Consider the following 20,742-nt stretch of genomic DNA (forward strand, 5'->3'; position numbering starts at 1 on the left):
AGACCAGGTCATGTCACGACCCACACCATATCATGGCCTCCCTGACCATGGTGAGGGCCCCTTGAGTAGGAAGGCACCACGTAAGGTGAGCAGGGCAGCCTGCCTAAGGCTGCCTGGCCCAGCTGCAAGTGCGGTCTGACACCTGGGCCCCCTTCTCCACAATGCAGATTTGTGCCCTCCAGGAGCACAGCCTTCGGAGCAGCCCCCCTAGGGTGCGTTGTCCTCAGCACCATCACCCTGCACCCTACAGAGCCTCAGGGAGTGGAAGGAACAAATGAAGACCAGAAAGACACAAACTAAGGTCTCAGGAAGGGGCTGACTGGCAGGTCCCTGACTCTCAGACCACACAGCTTACCTGACTCCACAGGACACCCAGAGCAGGGAGAGAAGCGTCCATCCTGCAGCCATCCTGTCTGCATGCCTGGTGGCGAGTGGGTTGGGCCATGGGCACAGGGACCAGTGTGTCCTGACCCTGAGGTAGATCTATCCTCCACCAGGCGGTGACACAGCTCAGGCACCAAATTCCTGCCTGTTCGTGCTTGCCACCCACCTCCAGCCAGGCTCTGCGTGGACCTGCTCCCACCTAGGACAAAGCTGGACCATGGCCAGTTGCCCCAAGCCTAAGTCTAAGTCCTCCCGCTCGGGAAATTATTTGGAGGAAGAAAAGCTTCCTGAAGGTCCTGAAGGCCATGGTTTCACAGGCGAGCCACAGCATCCTTGGTCTGATCACTGGGACACAGCCCCAGCCCTAGCTGGGTGACCGCCACACTATTAAAGGGATAGTGGCTCACCACATGCATGAACACACACACAGGACACATGCAGAGAACACACAGGACACAAAGGGCTTGCTATGGCCAGGGGACAAAAGCATAGGTAGTTCTCTCTATAAAAACATTCTCCCTCTATTATTTTTAAAATATTTCTCAGAATATAGAGTAAGAAAGTGTCAGGCAATGTTAACACAAAAATACCACTTTCTGCTAAAAGAGCCCATTCCAGCTGGGCATGGCAACGGAGATACAGGACGTCTCCAAAGCCTGCGCTCACCTAGGAATGTCACCTCTGGGCTCTCCACAGGGAAACCACCCAAAGTAGCGTTACTTGTGCATCTGTCTGGGAGTCAGCGCTGTATTAATTATAAGAGCAGCAGAAACCAGACACCAAAGGGCCTGGTGGAGGTGACAGAGTGTTCCACAGCCCCTAGCCCAGGAGAAAGGCAGTGGGTAGAAGGGCATGGAGCTTTCCACGTGAACTTCACAAAGCCAGGGCCACACGCTGCAGCTGCACTCCCTGAGCACCCGAGCTTTTCTCCTCTCCAGCTCCACAGTTCTCTGCAACCTGCAGGACTTCATGAAACTAAAAGCAGCAAGCCAGCAGTGTTCCCCACCGTGCAGCCCAGGCTCAAGTCCAGCCCAGGACCCGGGCTGCACAGCGGAGTGTTTACAGCAAGGCTATTTCCATTTCCAGTGCAAGGTTACTATGGAGTTTAATCCCTCAAGTGCTCCCCTTGGCATCTGTTCTATAAATGGCTTTGGGATTTGCTCCGATACTCACTGGAGACAGAATTACCACTTCTAACGCATCTCCCTTCGTTCCTGCCACCTGTCCGGCTCTTCCTTGAGGAGCCGCTCAATCACACTAAACAGGCACAGAGGTCCCCCGCACACAACTGAAAAGCCCCACTCCAGGGACGGACAGCAATAGACAAGGTGCAGCTCAAACCCACCACTGAGCTACTTGGGGGCATTATGTGAGCCTGAAGGTGTCAGAGCAGGAGAAATGCCTACAGGAGACCCTGGTAACCCATGGTAGGCAGAGTTTACAATTTGCCAGGTACCTCAACTTCTGGGCTGTTTTGAGATTTCCCTGGTGTCTTACTTTTCTCTCACTGCTGGGACAAAATACCCAACACCCAAAATTAAGGAAGAAAAGGCTTACTTAGCTCACAGTTTGTGGAGGCTTCAGTCCATAATCAGATGGCTTACAGGCAGGGTGGCGTGGCACAGGGGCAACAGTTCAAGGCCGCAGAAGACAGCAAAAGCAACAAGAGCAAAAAATGGGAGGAGAAGCAAGCCTCTTTTCCTCCCTCATATTGTACGCAGCTTTCCGCCTACACCATCTCCCTGCCTTCCTCTTCTAGAAGCTCAGGATGTTTACAAAGTAAGGCCCTTGGCCCCCTGCTGAGTCACTTAGTTAAGCTTCTAAACTTAATTCTCAAGTTGACACAATGTACCATTACACTTGGTGACAAGTTAGTGCCCAGTCAGCTTCCTGCGGGGCTCCTCCTTGGGTCTGGTAGCTACAGTGTTTCCTTCTGGAGGCAGTTTTTTGGACCAGGCAAGGTCTGGCAAGGGGTGGGCACCATGGGCAGCTCCACAGCCTCCCTACCAACTACAAGTCCTCCTCGCTCAGCAGGTGAAGAGCTGGAGTTTTCCAAGGGTGGTCAAGGCAGAGCACAACTCCCCGCCACCCTCCTAGACACAGCCTCTTGCCACCCAGGGTCCAACATACCCAGCCACTGCCACAGCACATGCCCAGAGGAAACGGCAGAGGAGGCGGCAAGGCAGGCCCTGGGCCTGCACTGTGGGCATTTCCCAGAGGGCGCAGCCCCTCCTGCCCAGCCCGAGGGCACAGGCACATGACAAGGTGATGCATGGACACGTCCACCCAGCACCTGCCAGCTCCCAGAACCCGCCATGCCCACTCCACCAACCATGTGGCCACCACCCTCCCTGGCATGCCAGGGGCCAGGACAGAGCAGCCAGGTGGGCCTGGAGTCTCCTGGGAGCCCCAGGAAAGGACAGGGCCAAGGCCAGCAGCACTTTGCCTTTGGCACCACGGCCAGAGCAGACAGAGGCCAGGGAGGGTCTCCAGCACCCTCTGTCCTCAGACATCTGGTCACTGCAGGTGACACAAAGGTGCCTATTGCACTCCTTTTTCTTCTTGGTACATCAACCAAAGCGCCACAGCAGGAGGAGATCACAGGGGCAGCCACAAAACCAAGAAATAAGCCCCTTTGGTGGGGCAAACACTGGCCCCACACAGGTCAATCTCACGGGTCCCTGGAAAGGGACAGCAATGGTGGTGCCCTAGTTCGTACCCTCTGCAGCATCCCTTTCCCCATCCATAAAGTGGGTCACAGGCAGACCCTGCAAAATCATGGCCTGAGCCTCAACATGGGCTCTGGGGCACAGTCATTCCATGGCTCAGCTCTACCCTGGCCTTCCTTGTCATCTGCATCTATCCATTTCTAGGGCTGCCTAGGTCCTCTGACACATCTGGGGCCCCAAAAGCACCCATGTCACCCTTAGAGGCCCCACGCTCACAGATGGCACAGGAAGGCCCACAGGACCAGGGGCTCCCAGCATAAGGCTTCTCCAGTGCCACCCCAGCTCTGTGCCACTCGGCAAACGTCAACACAAAAGATAAAATAAAATCCCTCAGCAGTGCCAAAAATACTTCCCCATGGGATGAAGCTCTGCAGGCGCCAGCTTCACAGCAGCAACTGTTGCTATGGAGACCAGGCTCCAGACAGGGCTCAGGGAGGCCAGAGGGACAGAGACAGGCAAGAGGGACAAAAGGACAGAGAGCACACTGGCCAGCAGGGGGGAGGGGGACAAAGGGGGCAAGTGAGGTGAGAGGACTGGGAGGGACAGAAAAGGGGACCACAGGGGTGGGTGGAAAGGAGGCCGATGCAGTAGGGGGACTCGGAGGGTGGCCTTCTCCTGGGTGGCAGGGGCCTAAGGCAAAGCCTAGTCTGTGAAGGACTACCAGCCTCCAGAAAACAGGTCCCACCTACATCCAAGGCCAGCCTTCCCTGCCCAGGGCTGACCTGGCCACTGGTGACACCAGGGGATACAGTGGCTGGACACATGTGGGATCCTGACCCTGGGAAGGGAAGTCCCCACAGGGCCACACATCCTGTGCCTTCCCAGACCCAGGGAAAACGGCCCAGCAGATAAGGCTGTGGGGCATTTGCACAGCAGTAAAATCTGTGGCTGGGTGGCCAGAGGGACACAGGGTCCCCACAGATGTCAGCACCTTTCTGACTTCTACCTGGAGGGCCCAAAGTCTCCCCCAGGAGCCACAGCACATGCATCCTCCAATCCCCACCGTGACCCTGCACAGAGCACCTAAGTTCATGTCTCCCAGGAGTCCCAGCCAAGCCAACAGGCAGAGTCCCCAGACCCACAGGACCACACAGCCAAGGCCTGCCTGGCTGAGGTCCCTGTGCTCACCCCCTCGCCCCTCTCGGTGCCCCCAGGTGTCCCTCAAAGCTGCTCCAAGCCCCAGGGTGCTGAGGACTTGCACACATTCTCCCAGGACAGAACCCTCGCTGTCCTCTGGCACAGAGCATCACACCCCACTCAACTCATCCTCTCAGCTGCTCGGGACCCTACAGGCTCCGCAAGGAGCCCACAGCTTTGCTTCTATGGACTCCCCCACTTCAGGCCTCTCAGTTTTCCCACAACAGTGTGCTAGGGGATGTGGGGCTTAGAACAGAGCCCTGGGAGCTGTTCCTGGGGCTCATACATGTAATCCCAGCATGAAGGCTGAGGCAAGAGGATTCCAACTTCAAGTCCAGCCTGGACAATACTTAGTAAGACCATGTCTTAGAAAGGGGTTGAAGGGGTGCAACTCAGTGCAAAGGCCCTGGATTCAATCCTCAGTAGCAGATTGCTGGGGGTGGAGGTGGAACCCCGAGTTCTCCAGGCACCCACTGCCACACCTCAGCCCTGCACCACCGCCTGGTCTCCAGCCTGAGGCTGGCACTTCTGCCCACAGCTGCTTGGGTTCCTCGCCTCTCAGAAGCCACCCCACCTCAGGTCCCGCAGTGAGCAAGAGCTGATATTCAGCATCTATGTGGCCCATGGGGCTTTGTCTTCTGCCTACCACTGTCTGCCTCCCCCATCAGGAAGGTGAGGACCCAGCTTTTGTGGAGGGGGGATGGGTTCCTTCTGTCCCCTTCTGCTCCCACTCCTAGCACTCCCATGCAGCTGTCATACCTATATCCCTAAACTGTATTTTCATACACTATCCCCCAAGAGTTTTCCATGGCTCCCTAGTACCCACTGGCAAAGAAGGCAGTTAAAATACTCTGGGTGAGCCTCGCACTCTCAGCTCCTCCTCTCTAGCACTCCCCAGGGCAGCCCCCACTCCAGCTTGCCGTCCCAGTACCCACTGCCAGGGCTCTGTCCTGGGGCCCACATGGCTCCAGGCCCTGCCCAGGGGGTCCTCCAAGCATCTCTCCTCTGCTGGGGTCAAGCCCCAGGCTGTTCTCCACCCACTGGGCTTCATGGCTGGCCAGCGGGGACAACATCCAGGCCACACTTCCCAGCCGTGGTAGCAACCACTACAAACGGGGCTTATAACCATGCTCATTTACTCACTCAGTTCCGGGGTTGCTGCATGAGGCCAGCCATGCTCAGAGAGGCCAAGGGCAGGCAGAGCAGGCTCCCCGGGCTCTGGAAGAGGCCTTCCCCAGCCCTCTCCAGCTTCCAAAGCACTGAGTTCTGTCTTCCTGCTCCTTACACCACCTCGCACAGCCCCATCTCCTCCTCTGACTCCAGCTCTGCCGCCTTCCCTTTACAAGGACCCTGAGAGTAACATCAGGTCCACTGCATGCGCAAAACAAGCCCCAGCCTCCCGTTCCTCCACTCCATCCCACACAGAGGCCTCTGGCCACGTAGCGTCATGTCAACGGTTAGGGAACAAGGACACGGACACCTTCTTTGTTCTACCCCCAGCGCCCCATGCCCCTCTGCGAGCTCTCTCACCAACTCTGTAGCCTCACACACCAACTCTGTAGCCCGGAGACCCCTGGCTTTGACTTGCATTTTCTTTCTTTCAGTGAAAGAAGGAAGCATCCTCCCTTGGCACCTCCTTCCCACGGCCTGCTCTACACTGTCACTCCTCCAAGGGAGAAGAGCAATGCTCCCTCCAGAAGCCCCACCTTTCCCGCCCCAGCCCTTCCACCAGGAGTGTCTGGCAGGCACTCCGTGCACGTGCCCTGGTGTCCCCAAGCCTACAGAAGCTCCCTGCCAACCTCACAGCAGCAGGCAGACCCACATGCCACAGTGACCATAAACAATCACCCTTAGGCCCTCCTGATTCAGCCTCTACCAGGTAACCTACCCAGAGAGAGAAAGCAGACAGAAACATTTTGTCCACAGGCCCTCGGCTGTGCCAGCACCCAGCCCTCCTCGGACTGCAGCCCAGACGCCTGCAACAGTGCTGGGCCTCCCAAGAAGAAAGTACCCCAGCCCATGGGACAGGTGGCCCCTCTGCTGCACCTCCTAAAAGGGCTTGTCATTCCCAGAAGTGCCCGCAGGGCAAGCTGATCCCTAGCAAGCAAAGCACAAACACCACACGTGCATGCGGAGCCTGGTCAAGACCTCTGGCAGTGTGCACACACAGCTGCGGCAAGAAGCCCGGGCTCAGGCTGAGGGGAGAAGGCACCAGGGGTATCAGAGCCCGGGGTGCGCCCAGACACAGTGTCCTATGTTCTGCCAATAGTTTGTGCCACATCAAAGACAGACCTCACTTCCCAAGCTCACTTTGTACCAGGGCGAATCAGAAGGGTAAGACCCCAGCATGACCTTGGCCCGGCCTGGTTCCCAGGTAGGAAGTTGGCAGTGGGCTCTTGCTCAGTCCTGCCAGGCCCAAAGGCTCTGCCCTGGCCCTTGGTGAGCAGACACAAAAGGCTGCCTGAAAACCTATCTCAGGAAAGCAGTGGCAGGGCCAGGGACGTTCCAATGTCACCATCCCGCTCCCCGCTGTGAACAGAGCACGCCTTTGTCTCTCTATCATTGCCGTCATCAAATATTTACAGAGCCTGACAGGCCATTTCAGACAGGACAGTCTTGAGCCAAGCGGGCTCTTCCCAGGGCAGGGGGAGGTGCAGGTGAGCAGCAGGTCTCCAACGCTCCTCAGAGCAGAGGTGAGGCTCCTGCAGGGCAGCACTATCCCCATCCTCCACAACACACCCAATGAGGGTATGGTGTCCAGGCCTAGAGGCCAGGCAGAGACTCTGGCCCTGTGCCCATGAGCCATGCCACAGGAAGGAAGTGGCAAGAGCCTAGGACTGGCACGTGATCCCCATGAGCAGGGGCCCAGAGCAGACTCCAGCTTCATTCCAGCCTAAGCTATCATGGAGGGAATGCTCAGGGCCCGGATGGGTGGCAACAGGCACCCTGACCAGCACAGGAAGCCAGACCCAAGGCTGAGTGCCTGCCAGTCCATACATGGCATCCACGTGAACAGAGGTGCCCCTGCAACTGCACTTTCGCTGGGAAAGGTACTGCACACATACTCAGGTCCCAAGGGTCCGGAAAAGCAAAAGCCGAACAGACCATCGTTTCGTGGCTTGTTTTCTAACCCACAGCCTTAAAAAATACCACCTGTGCCTTTCCACTTTCAAACTTCTTGTGTTTTCCACCTGCTTTAGTGACATTCACTTCCAGCCCTCTCCCCTCAGCTCACCGGGGGTGCCCTGCTCGAAGCCACTTCACGGATGCATGTTCATTTTAGTGCCTCGTTTCACAAAGGACCAAGGCCGGTGACCGTGGAGAAGCTCCTGCAGCCACCCATCGCACGCCACAATGGCGGCCCCTCCTCTTCCAGTAAGACTGCAGCAGTACGCCATTCTCCTTCATCTCCTTGCAAAGTCCAGGAAGCCAGATGGGATGGGGCAGGGGCAGCCAGCACAACAGAACCCCCACCCAGAAGCCAGCTTGGACGAAGCCAGCAAGCAGGCCCTAGGATGAGGCGGGAGTCACAGTTAATACTTCCTCCAGACATCCCAACCGAGGTGACCTCCACTGCTGCAGGTCAGAGGCACAGACTGGCAGAGACCCACACAGCACTCACCACGCCCGCAGGATTTGTGTGGCCTTGCACACAGCCAGAAAGAGGGGTGCCAGGATGTTGGGCCCCTGAGCTCCAAGCACAGACTTCCATTGGTCCCTCACCAAGGACACTGACTGGACCAGGCCAAGAGGAAGCAGCTCAGCTGCCTACACCTTCCTCCAGTTCTGGTCACCTCCAGGGGTTTTTCAGCAGCACTCACAGTCAGCCAGAAGGCTTTGTAGTTACATTAGGGCCATCACAGACGTGCACAGGACTTCAGACTGGAGAAGGTAGTTCTGAGACCCTCGGGCCATGGGAGGAGGAGAAATCAGAAACACAGCCCCCTCCCTACTGGCCTCTCCCCTCTGCAGCTCTGTGTTCTGTATGATTCTTCCTCCCCCTGAAAAAAGCTCTGAATTCTCTCTGGGCACATTTCACAGACCTGTCCAGGCAGATGTCAGCGGCCCTGCTGCTGGCTGACCTGACATGAAAGTAACCTGCTCAGGACCCTGTGGCTGCCAGAGCCATGAGCCCAGTGTACTCCCAATGTGTTCCCTGGCACAGGGGTCTCAGGTCCACACCAGATGACATGGAGATATCTCAGACTCCAGGCATCAGCCACCATCTGGGTGGCCTGGTGCCCAGCTAAGAAGCAGTGCCCCATGGAGCACAGGGGCACTTGCCCACTGCTGCAGGCCCACACAGGACAGCCAACCCTGGCCCAGCCTAGAGGGGTGCCGGAGGGCAGGTGAGTGCTGAGCCAGGCCCCTGCCCACCCAGGATCCTCCAGGGAGGGGATGGCAGGCAGGGCTGGCCCAGGCCCAACTTACACCATGGTGGGCAGGCCACAGACTGCTGGGTGGGTTGCGTGTGGACAAGAGGCCTGCAGAGATCTGGGGATTCACCATCACCACACTCTAAGGAAGACGCACAAGAACACAAAAACAGAGGAGACAAGCCTAGGCCTAGACGAGAGGAGAGTGCTGCGTCAGAGAAAGGAGATTCAGGATCATTCCTCCCTCACTGGGTTTGGGTGCCAGCTATGTCACCTCCCTAGAAACAGCCCTTAGTGGCAGCTGTCCCTTTTGTCTACCTGAAACCCAGTGCCAGCACACATCCCCTTGATGAAGCAGGCTCAGGGCCAGCAGGTAGGGGGAAACTTGGGCCTTCTGCCCCTGTCCTGGGTACATGGGACACCATGTAAGTCCTGAGGAGGCAGCGGCCCCACTCAGAGCCAAGAGACAGCTGGCAGTGGGATTCACAGCTGGTGTCTTCCAAACAGCAGCTCAGGGGGCCCCAAGGGGACCCTGAGTTTTAGCAGCACGAAGACTCAAAGCAACGGTGCAGTCTGGGGTTCAGGGAGGGAGAGGCAGGTGGCCCTGAGCCAGGCTGGCCAGAGCCTGCATCCAGCCTCCTCAGGCTGCCTTGCCCCACTCGCCCACTGCCAGGCAGGCAGACACCCTGCTGCCTCCTCAGCAGGGGGATGGCAGACATGCTGCCACGAGCTGCTCTGCTCTGGAGCACAAAGCAGGCCCAGCAATGGTAGCACACTGCAGCACCCAGAAGCACCACATAGACCCAGGTCCTGGCACATAAACCACCAGCCCAAGCCCTCAGAAGGCCAGGCCCACAGGTTAAAAAGCAGGAACGATAAACTGGTGGAGGGATCCCTGGATATGCAGACATGACAACCAGACACAACATTGTCCTGGGTCAGATCCTAGACCCAAACCAGGCAGACACCAGACACAGCCAATAGCACTCCCTTGGCCGGTCAGGTGTGGCCCTGCACCAGGCTCCGGGGACACGTCCTTGTTCCTGCCAGGAGACACCTGCTGCGGCACGCAGGGGGAGATCGGAAGTGGGTCAGAACACACAGGTACAGAGCGGTTGCCGCAGAGGACACGAGGCAGGGAGCTCCTAACACCACATAATGCCAGCTTTTCTGAGGGTTGAAGTTTACAATATAAAAAAAGTTTCGGGGAAATGGAAACAAGTCCACGGCCAGGCGGCGCGTGAGGAGTGGAAAGTCAGGCCATACAGAAGGGAAGGGCTAAGCAGCAGGGCCCACAGGTGCCCAGCCCCAGGGAACAGATGGAAGCCAGTCATGCCAGTCAAGCCTTTCTCAGGTGTTCCTGCAGCCAGGAAGGCATCAGAACCCTGTTCTAACAAAACAGTATCACTGGTTAATAGTCTTCTTTGTTGATTAAAACATGGACAGAGCTACTGGAGAAATGGGCTTCTTGGTTGTTAGACCCCTGTCCACCCGTTTGCTTGTCTCCTCTCTTCAAAGGTGGGTGTGATGCCGGGAGCTATGGCAGCCCTCTGGCCACTATAAGGCAACAAGTAAGACTTGAAAAAAACTGCTAACATAGGTGAAGAAAGTTTAAGAAACAGAGAAAAAGTCCTATATTCCCACTGATGCTGCTGAGCTGCCTCTAGGGCCCTTGACTAGCCATCTCCAGATTTCAGGTTCGAAGTACACCCAAAGGCTGGCACTGCTCTCACCACATTCAGCTCAAGGCTGAGAATCTTTCTAGCCCATCTGCCACAAATATGGACAGGCCTAGAAGAGAGGACACCGGAGAAAGGGCGGTCCTTCCAGAGGGTGCCCCAGGGGCAAGGCCAGCTTTCTGTGCCCAGCTCCATATACAGCCAACAGCAGCACTACTGTGTGGCACAGGATGCCCCATTTCTTGTCGTGTGCCCAGAAGGACAATGGGAGCATCTTTGCTACAGCAATCCTCCACCAACATGCCCCCTTCAGAGCCATCCTACTCCCCAAGACACTTGTACAAGGGACAAAAACCACAGAGGAAGCCTGTATTCCTTACCCTAGCCCGAAGTCCTGCAGCTAACAGGCATCTTAAAGACTACGAGGCAGCCTGGCCCAGCACCTCCCAAACCTGTCCTGAGGGAGGTCCTTCCCGCTGGCACCCTGTGAACGCAGACAGGACACGCAGCACGCTGGGGAGGCCGTGGACTGCACCAGCAGCCACAGCACTGCCTTGCAGCCTTGGAGCTTCCTTTTTCCTCTGTACTAACACAGGCCTAGGACCCAGGGGCTCACACATGGGTAGCAGCCTTCAAGAAAGCACTCATCAAAGCAGCTTCTGCCCTTCCCTTCCAGCCCCTAGCTGACACCCCAGTGTTCTATGTGCCACCACTCGCTGCAGGGCCAGCAAGCCCAGGGCCTCAGGGAGGTGGGCATGAGGGGTACCACCTGTCTGGGCCCACGACATTTCCTTGAAGGCAAGAACACCACTCAGTGGGCACTCAAGGAGCCCCTGCCCGGGGCCCTCTGTCTGCCCAGCCCTGTCCCTGCCTCCCCTACAGGCCTCTCTGAAAACACAAGCATGGGTCAGAAGAGGTGCACAAGAGCAGAAGCAAGCCCGCAACCCCGGCCTCCCCACCCAAGGCTTTGAAAAACACTCCAGAAACAAAAAGATCATTGTTTAAAAGCTCTGACACTCTATGATCACAGCTGTATTTCTGAAAGGTGTGTATGTGTGAACAAGAACTGGAAGGTCATGTGCAAAAATAAAAGCAGTTGTATTCACTTCGGTTACAGTTGTGAGGTTCCCTCCCCATTCCTGGAAGCTTCATGCATGTAGCTGTGCAATTTTTTTCTTTCTTTTTTTAATTAATCCACTATTTTGTAGAAAAGTTGTTGTTCTACAGAAGGCTGGAGCAGAGAGTACAAAGTTCGCTAAGCTCTACCACGCAGTCTCCCCTCTGGTTCCCAGCATGCGTGATGGAGGACATTCATCACAATCAGTGAGCCATGACAGACACCTTGTTATTAAGGAAAGTCCACAGTTTACATTAGGGCTCCCTCCTGGCACTACACATTCTTCGAGTTTGGACAAATGAAGATGACATTTGGCCCCACGATAGTATCACACAGCATAGCTTCACTGCCCTAAACATCTGGGTGCTCCATCTGCTTATTTCTTCCCCCACCCAGCCCCTGGGAACCACTAAGCTTTTTATTGCTCCCATGGTTTTACCTACTGCAGTAAGTCATCTAGTTGCAGTCACATAATCAGTGGGATATTTGCCCTGGCTTCTTTCACTTAGCCAAATGCATTTAAAAGTTCTCCATGTCTGTTCATAGCTTGCAAGCCCCATTCTTTTTTAGGGTTAACTAACCTTCCACTGTCTGGATATACCAATTATTTATGTGGTCATTCATCTTCTAAAGGATACCTTGGTTGCTTCCAAGTTTTGACAATTATGAATAAAGCTGCTGTAAACATCCATGTGTAGGCTTTTGTGGGGACATATTTCAGTGTTTCATGTTTGCATAAATACCAAGGAGTAAGACTGCTGGATTGTACACTAAGAATGCAGTTGGGGGTTTGGGTTTTTTACAGGACTCTCCCAACAGGCTTCCCAAGTGGACTGCCATTTGCATGCCTGCCACCAACAGAGAAGAGATTCCGTTCTTCCCCATCTTCACCAGCGTTTGGTATTACCAGCCTTCCGGATTTTGACCATTCCAACAGAGGCCTAGTGGAATCTCACTGTTGTTTGAATATGCTTTTCCCGGGTGACATGTGATGCTAAGTATCTTTTCTTATTCTTACTGACCACCTGGATATTGTGTTTGTGGACGTGCCTTCCTGTTCACCTCTTTGGCCTACTTTTATTCCTCTGATTGTTTTCTTACTGTTGAGGTTCAAATGTTCTTTCTGTCTTTTGGATAAGTTTTCTTTATCAGATATGTCTTTTACAAATATTTTCTCCCAATCTGTGGCTAGTCTTTCCCTTCTGACAATGTCTCTCACGGACAAGCTTTAACAGAGTCCAGCTTACCAATTATGTTTCTAACGGGGAGTCCTCTGGTGTTCTACGTAGAAAGTCATCAACAAGCCCAAGACCAGCCAGGTTTTCTCCTTACTAGCTTCCAAGGGTTTTATAGTTTGACCCATTTGAGTTAGCCTTTGTGAAAGATGTAAGGTCTAAGGTTTGTTTTTTCTTTTTTCTTTTTCTGGCAGTACTAGGAATCAAATCCAGGCCTCAAACATATTCAGCAAGTGCTCTACCCTCTACCCAGCAAGTGCTACACCCTCAGCCTTAGACCTAGTGGGCTTTTTTTGTTTTGTTTTGTTTTGTTTTGTTTTGTTTTGTTTTGTTTTTGCATGTAGCCATCCAGCTGTTCCAGCTCTATTTGTTGAAAAGGCTACATTTGCTCCAGTGAAATTTCTTGGTTCCTTTATGAAAAAAATCAGTTGCCTTTCTTTGTGTGGGTTTATTTTTGAACCCTATTTTCTTCCATTCATCTGTCTAGCCTTCTACCAATATCACACTGTCTTAGTTACTTTTATCCTTTTCCAAAATAAAAAACCCTAATGATAAATGCAAGCTAAGTTAAATTAGAGGTAGTAATCAAATATTCCACGAAATCCTTAGAATTCAGCCCTCCAGGAACAGAACCAAATTTGAAACTCTTCAAAGCTGGAAAACTTGCAACAATCTTCAGATTGTCAAACTCTACCATCCTGTGCTCTCAGACCTCAGCCCAGACAGGATTTCCCCCAAAGCACAACCCTGGATCGTCAATGGTCATAGGCAGATCCTAACTTGCTTTTTAAAAATTCCCACTATCACATTCAAACCCTTTTACTTATCTGCAATTCAAATGATAAGGCAACAGCAGCCCAGGTGCTCCAGGAAGGCTCTGCTGCCCGGGAGGCATCACACTGCTGGGACACAAGTCTCTCGGCCACCTCCCTGCCCCCCAGGTTCAACAGGCTCCTTACTTTCCACCTCAGCTGCTTATCTTGCAGGAGGTGAAAAGTCTTGTGCTCCACCATGTGCTCTGCACTTCTCTCAACTTCCTCATGCCTCCATGGCTCACAAAGGCAGACTTCCTGATGCCACCCACAGGTAATGCAGCAGGCCTCCTCCCCTGTGTGTTTGTGTGGGCAGAAACGGGATGGCCAGGATCTATGGTGGGGGTCCCTGCCTGCCTGTAAGACTCCCCAGTTTCTCTTCCCACCACCGCAGGAGGACCAGGGCCCCACCACAGCCACTGCATCAGGCCGGGCCAGACCTCTGGTGCAGTGGGTCAAGTTCTTCTCCATCAAAGCAATAACCTGGAGCCCTGAGCCGTCACCTTGGGCATCATCCAGCAATGGCCAAAAGCCAGACTCAAGCCACAAGCCCCAAGAGACACCAATGAACACAGAAGAGCTACGAACTGAGCAACTGTGAGCTTTCTGGGAGGTGAGTGGAAGGTTCAGGACAAGCCCAGAGAGCCCTTGTGGGTCTAACATGGCCACAAGGCACCAGGGGGCAGGAAAAAGATGACTTGGGAAGGAAGCTTCCGGAATCTGCTTCCTACCTGCATGAATCATATTTTGAAACACATCTGCATTCTGTAACTTCCTCTAGGGTCCCTCCTTCTTGTAGGACCTGAGGCTCAGCTCCCCCAAGGTTCCTGTCCCTGCCCCTCTGCTGCTGGGCTGCTACAGAGGCTCTCAGAGGTCTGCCTCAGAAACCCTGCTGTCCGCAAAGACCCCCTTCAGCAGTCTGCAGAATGCTCTAATTAAAGCCAAGGCTGGCCCCTCTCCCAAATCCACACTACCTGTACCTGCCTCAGCCTCAGCATCCTGCCAGCCCTGAACTCCCCCATCACCCGGACTCTGACTTCTTTCCCTTCACATCCAACCTGCATCAAACCCTGTGCCCTCTGCCTTCAGATGCAGCCAGGTTCCCACCCTCTCTCCAGCCCCCAGGTGGGGCCGTTCTGCGTCTGACCTGGATGCGGACAGTGGCCTTTTGGCTGGCTCCCTGTCTGACCCTCGTCCCCCAACTGTTCCCAAGGCAGCCAGGGGAAGACTGTCAAAACTTCGGTCTGCACTCACCCTACTCCTGCCCAGAACCCCCTACATCGCTCCCTCTCAGAGAAACTGAGTAACGCCCAGCCACACCTACACGCCTCCCTCACGTGGCTGGGCACCAGGCTGGCTCCAGCCCAGGGCCACCACACAGCTCTCTTCTACTTCCCTGTCCACAGGGGCCTTCTCTAAGGACCTGGCTTCTCTCCCCACCTGCAGATCCCCTGACAGGTACCCCCGGCTCTCATCCACTGTGTCCTGGGGCCGTGACCGCCCTGCTCACTGTGGCGCCCTCAAGCCTAGATCTAGGGGCTGGCTCAACAAATGCCCGCTGGAAATGGGCCTGACCTTTAGGAACCTTCCAGAACACTGGCTCCTCCCCTTGTTCTGATGTTATTCTCTGCCTACTAGTTCATCCACAAAGCCTTACACCACCTTAAGTATATCCCCAGCTGCTCTCTGGAGATGACAAAGCAGGCTAGGGGACACAGCCTCAGGGCTTGTACAACCCGCCAAGTGACCAAGTAGTTGGGCTGGCCCGGGCTCCCTGTTGTTCCCAGGAGCTCAAAGCTGACACAGCTTTCACCTGGCCCAGGTCTAAAAGCCCCCACCTTGTCCTCTGTGGACATCACCAGCAGAGACCCTGACCAGTCTCACACTGCCTTGGCCCCATGCAGCCATGACATGGACCCCACCCCAAGTGCCAGTCTGCAGTCCCCCCAACCTGGCCTGTATGATGTGCCCATGGCCATATTTAGGTCACTGGGGCCTCAGTTTTATCCCTCAGCTATTCTGCTGTGTCTAACAAAAGGAAGGTAATGGATGCAGAGCTCAACTGCCTGGACACACCAGGTGCTCAGCAGGGCTCATGGACACAGACACATCGTTCTCACAGAGTTCTGGAGCTGGTACTGAAGGAGGCATCCAACTGCCCTCTCAGGCTCTGCCCAGGTCTGCGGGTGGGGGCGCTGAGAAAGCACCAGCTCATGGCCAGCATGGCAAACAAGCTGCGCCTGCTGCTTTTCCCCTCACCGCAAGGAGGTCTGGGGTCTCAGCTCAGGGCTCTGAAGAGTGACACAGTCATGCAGAGTCACACAGGGACCTGGCCCTGAATCCAGCTACCTCGGAACACCAGGGCCTCTAAGGACAACCCCAAAGGCACATGCTTGGCTGCAGAGCACCTGCTTCCAACAGGAGATGAGCTGCAGTGCCTGACCTCCCTGTGGCCCCCACCCCGATGGGGGCCACAGCTTGAGCTGCTCGTCATCACCACTGACCACCTGCACCTGGGGGCAAGAGGGAACCCTGAGTGCTGAGGCTCTCACACTCCTGTGCCTGGCAGGACAGCTGTCCCCACAGGCCACGCAGACTGCCAGCACCAACCTTTCTCACCAACTAAACAAAAGGCCCAGTAGGTGAGCAGGGAGCATAGGGCATCTTGCCCCAGAACAGACTCAGTGTTGCCATCTAACCAACTGCAAAGTCCAGCTCTTCCCAGAAAACTCAGCACTTCATGGCCTTTAAAAGAAAAAAGGCAGAGTCACCAGCAGTCACATGAGGCTGGGCTTCTCAGGGTGTCCTGTCCCTGTGAGGCAGCGAGCAATGTGGGCTCCTCCAGACAGATGCTGGCCCCTCCTCCAACTCCCCTCTACCTCAACAGGTTGGAAGGGAGCAGACAGGGCAGTAGCTGGGTCTCTGTGCAAGCATCAGTGCTCCAGGAGGTGCTCTTGGTCTCCCTACCCCACCTGCATGGTAGAAGTGGACACAAAGGGGATGGGGAGGCTGCAGGAACACTTAGCCACCGTCTGAAGACAGTGAGGACCCAGCACACTGGTGAGCCTCCAAAGGCGTCACCTACCCCCAGGCAGACGGAGGGGACACTGAGATCTCTGGCTGGGCTGTAAGAGAGCTCTGAGCTGCTGTCACCACCCCACATCACAGCAGAAGGTCCTCCTGTGATCTTTCCACTGGCGACTCGTTCCCTGCATTCCTGCCCAGCGGGGCCCAGGCAGGGCTGAGAGGAGAAGCACCTGCCCCCGGTCTCTTTAGGACTCACACTGCTCTGGGAGGCCAGGCAGGTACCCTGAGCCGTCCGTCACGGACAGACGACACACACCCATGCAACCACAGGTTCTAGCACCACAATGGCAGCACAGAGTAGCCTTTTGTAGGAGGCAGTGGCATGAGGGCCTAGGACTGTGGATTCTCTGACAGGGCAATGACAGGGAGTGTATAAACACAGGAATGAAGACACCGTTTTCCAGGTCTCCAGTGGAGACACAGCAGGAGCAGGAAAGGCCAAAGACCTGCCCCTGACAGTGTCCTGACAAAGGCCTTGGCTGTGGGATCATGTTCTCAGGGACTGGTGACCCCTAGAGGGAAGCAGGGCTCTGAGTCACTGCAGACGGCATCATTCTAGCCACCTGGGTAGCTAGGAGAGCAAGGAAGACAAAGAAGCACAACACCGAAAAGATGAGACCAAGCTGTGCTGACCAACAGGAGGGAACCAGGCAAGAGGTGGCACAGTGCCACACCACACAGCCCTCGTGCATCGCTCTACGGTGGCCACACCATGCCAGGACCCCAATTCTGCTATGGTGTGGCCACACCAAGCTGGGCAAGCCTATCATCCCTATGCTGTGACCATGCCATGCCTCACATGTGTCTCAACCTCACGCCCCGTGGTTGGGCTTTGCAGATGAGGTGGATGCCCAGGTGGGACCCAGAACTGTCTCCCAAAGCAACCAGGTGTACCAGTGGTAGATGACCACTGCCAGCAGAAACAGGGGATACTAAGCTATCCCACATGCTGATGGTACAGGGGTCTGTGCAGGACCAGAGCTGGCCACGGACAGCCACTGGAGTATGGGAAAGGGGAGAGAAAAGGACAGCAGGTGGCATTTTGACTTCTTCTGCTGTTGCTCTAACATACTGGAATAAAAACTCGCTCAAAAGATAAATGACAGGAGATAATACTTTTAAATGGTCACCCCTCCCCCGCCCTCCAAAAAACAGTTAAAGTTTCAGCTTTGGCTATCTGGAGATTGGGAAGGTGAGACATCCTGCGGCCCTTGGATGTAAGATAATCACATACTGCTCTCCCAAAACAGCCTTTCAACACGAAGTCACTGAGGGAAATCAGATGTCCTCTAAACCACATTGATGAGATCCACAATGGAAGTGTGTCTTCCCCTTGGCAGGGAACCCTGAAAAGAGCCAGCACGCAAGACCCCTCTCAATTCTCCAGATGAGAAGCCCCCGCACCTGCAGGGAAACAGCTACCCGAAGGCACCTGGATAAGCAGAGGGAGGCCACACCCTGCTGAGGCACCCTGGGTGTCTCCAAGAGGGGGAGAGACGCCAAGAATTCCTTGACTCCCCTGGCTAAAGACAATGCCCCCACAGACCTTCCCTCCTCCACAAGTAAATCCAGACTCTCAGGACCTCATCTTCAGTGCCAAGAAACGCGGGGGACCAAGGCAGAGCAGGACCATCTCCACACTGGGTAAGAAGGCCCCTCCTTAGGAACACAGCCAGCTCATCATGCCTGCTGAAGGAGTGCCCACCTGTCACCCTCCCAGAACAGGGCAGCCCCTCTGCACCATGGAAGTAGGTGAGGCCAGCTCCTGAGGAGACCACTCCTCTACTCTCACCTTGACCTGCGGAGCCTACTGCAGGCAGGACCCCTGCTTCCCAGCCCACCCTACTCACCCCTGCTCCACATCGTGGACACCAAAAGGTTGCCCCTCCCACGGCTCTGCATAAAGTTGGTTCAGGCTACACTCTCCACACCAGGACAGTGTCTTCTCCCTTATCCCAAAATGTCCCTGCCATCTCCTCACTGTGACCTCGGAGGATCACTCCAGGTCCCCACTGTCTCCCAATACAGGCCTGGCACTGCAGGTTCTCAGCAAGGGGAGCTCCTCTAAACTTACCTAGACCCCTGTCATGTAAAACCCACCCAGGCTGGCCCAGGCAGAGGGTGGTAACCTCAAAGGATGCATATCAGCCTTGGGTGAGCACGGCAGTACCTCTCGGAGGCAGTGTGGGGAGTGTCCCCACTGTCTAGGGGGCGTCGGTAAGCCCCAAGTAGGTGACAACACCATGGTCCCAAAGCCACCCCAGCCTTTCCACTCCCATCTACGCCCAAGAAGCATAAGACCCCTGGACAGAAGCCAGGCCCCACCCCCTACTGCCCTGCCCACCATGGGCAGGCACAGACCGTCGCCTTGCCTTAAAGGGAAGGTGAATTTACAAGCTCCGAGAGTCACATGCGCCTGCAGTACCTCCGCCAGATCGGCAGGCCCAAGCTGCAGAGGTCTAACTCACATCCAGCCCACTGCAGCCCCTCTGCTTGGCCCTCCACCCACAGTGGCACTCCGCAGCAGCGGTACTGTGGCTGCTCAGACAGCCACACTGGTCATCTGGTAAGAGCAGGAAGGTGGGCATCCAGAGCCCATGCCTTCTCCTCCTTCACAAATCCCTCCCCCTTCTGTAGCAAGGAAGGGTACCCAGCACACCAGACCCTGCTCCACCCACCTGCAAACCGTGCCATGGAGGCCACCTCTCAGCAACCCCCAGAATCTGCAGGGCAGGAGGGAGGAGAGCTCTTCGGCCCCTCCTGAAAGACCCCAAAGGACACGCCTGGCCCAGGTTATGCAGAGTCACATTTCCATGGCAGAATCAAGGGGCAGTGGGAAGGCAAGACCTCTGGGGCTCTTTGTCCTAGGAGAAGGGCTCAGGACAAGCTGACACCCACAACATTATCGTGGCCTGAACACACATGCAGTTCATCCTGTAGGGACTGGAGGACACAGCAAATGAATCCCATTTCTGGGCCAAAAACGCAGGCATCCTGCAGCGTGGCCAGAGGCCCTGGCAGCCAGCTTGCCTGGGTCCGCCTGGCCAGCATCAGCCCTGGAAGGCTGGCTAACTTTACAGGCCAGCGGGGTAGGCTTACACCTCCAGCCAGGGCTCCCAGGCCAGCCCCTGCCTGACAGCTGCCCCCTCCAAGCCAGGGAGGGCTTGTAAACACCACTGTGACAGGCATTGCCTCCCCTTCTATGGCTGGCCCAGGACAGCTAGGGTTGCCATTTATATAATCTCCCAGGGCCCCAGCTGACACAGCCAACGTGAGGGCAAGGTTATGAAAAATGCATGCGGAGGGCCTCTGCATCCAAGGTGGAGGAGGGAAGGAAGGGAAAAATGCAGGGGCACTTGGATGACTTAGCTTTAAAGACCTCTCACACATCCAGAGCCTTGAGAGCACAAAACTACAGACAGGGCTTCTAGGCCTTGCCCGGGGGCCCCAAGGCCTTACCTCGGGTCACACCTCTGAGTCAAAGGAAGCCCCTGACAGCACTCACGGCTGCCACAAGCCACACTCCGCAGCATACAGGAAGATGCTAGTTTAAGGGAAGCGAAGAGCTTCCAAACCTCCCTATGACACAGGCCTTGAAGCCCCTACATTGTGTCTGTACTGTACTAGATCAGTAAAGTGGGTTATGAGGACGCTACAAGGAGCAGGGCTGACAGCGCCCCCGCGCAGTGGGTCCATTTACACCACACACCCAAGCCTCAACCTCAGGGACCAAGTAAGCTAACAAACCCCACCTGTGTGCTGACATCGAACAGGCACCCCGCTGCCGGCCGTCCACACAGAGGATGACACACAAACTCGGCAGCCTCCAACATCCCCACGGCTGCCTAAGGCCCTGAGATAGAGCCGCGACTCGCCCAAGGACGCGCTCCCGGAGAGCCCTCACCTGCAGTTCGCACCAGGCCACCTCCACCCAGGTCTCGGTATCCAGTCCCTTGTAGACCGTCTTGAAGGAGCCCCGGCCCAGCTCGATGTCGAACTTGAGGAAGCGGCCGTCCAGGGAGGTGGCCACGGCCTTGAGGTCGTCCTCGTCGTCCTCTTCCTCTTCAGGCTCATCCTTACGCGCGCGCCCAGGCTCGGGCTTCGCCTCGGCAGCTCCGGCGTCCTCCTGCCTCGCGGCCGCCGCCCCCTCCTCCTCCTCCCGCCGGCCGCAGTCGGGGGCCTTGGC

The 20,742-nt window shown here is 55.8% G+C and overlaps 1 protein-coding gene across 1 annotated transcript in view; it reads right to left on the bottom strand.

Moving 5' to 3' along the window:
• Nucleotides 1-20,742, bottom strand: part of Wnk2 (WNK lysine deficient protein kinase 2) — a gene marked incomplete at its 5' end in the record, with an annotated part of 122,274 nt that extends 101,532 nt beyond the window's left edge. The window contains 1 exon segment of the mRNA XM_013506886.1: nucleotides 20,461-20,742. Within this exon segment, the coding sequence (XP_013362340.1) occupies nucleotides 20,461-20,742 (282 nt within the window).

This window comes from Chinchilla lanigera, unplaced genomic scaffold (assembly GCF_000276665.1).
Source record: "Chinchilla lanigera isolate Chin_1 unplaced genomic scaffold, ChiLan1.0 scaffold00114, whole genome shotgun sequence".
NCBI lineage: Eukaryota > Metazoa > Chordata > Mammalia > Rodentia > Chinchillidae > Chinchilla > Chinchilla lanigera.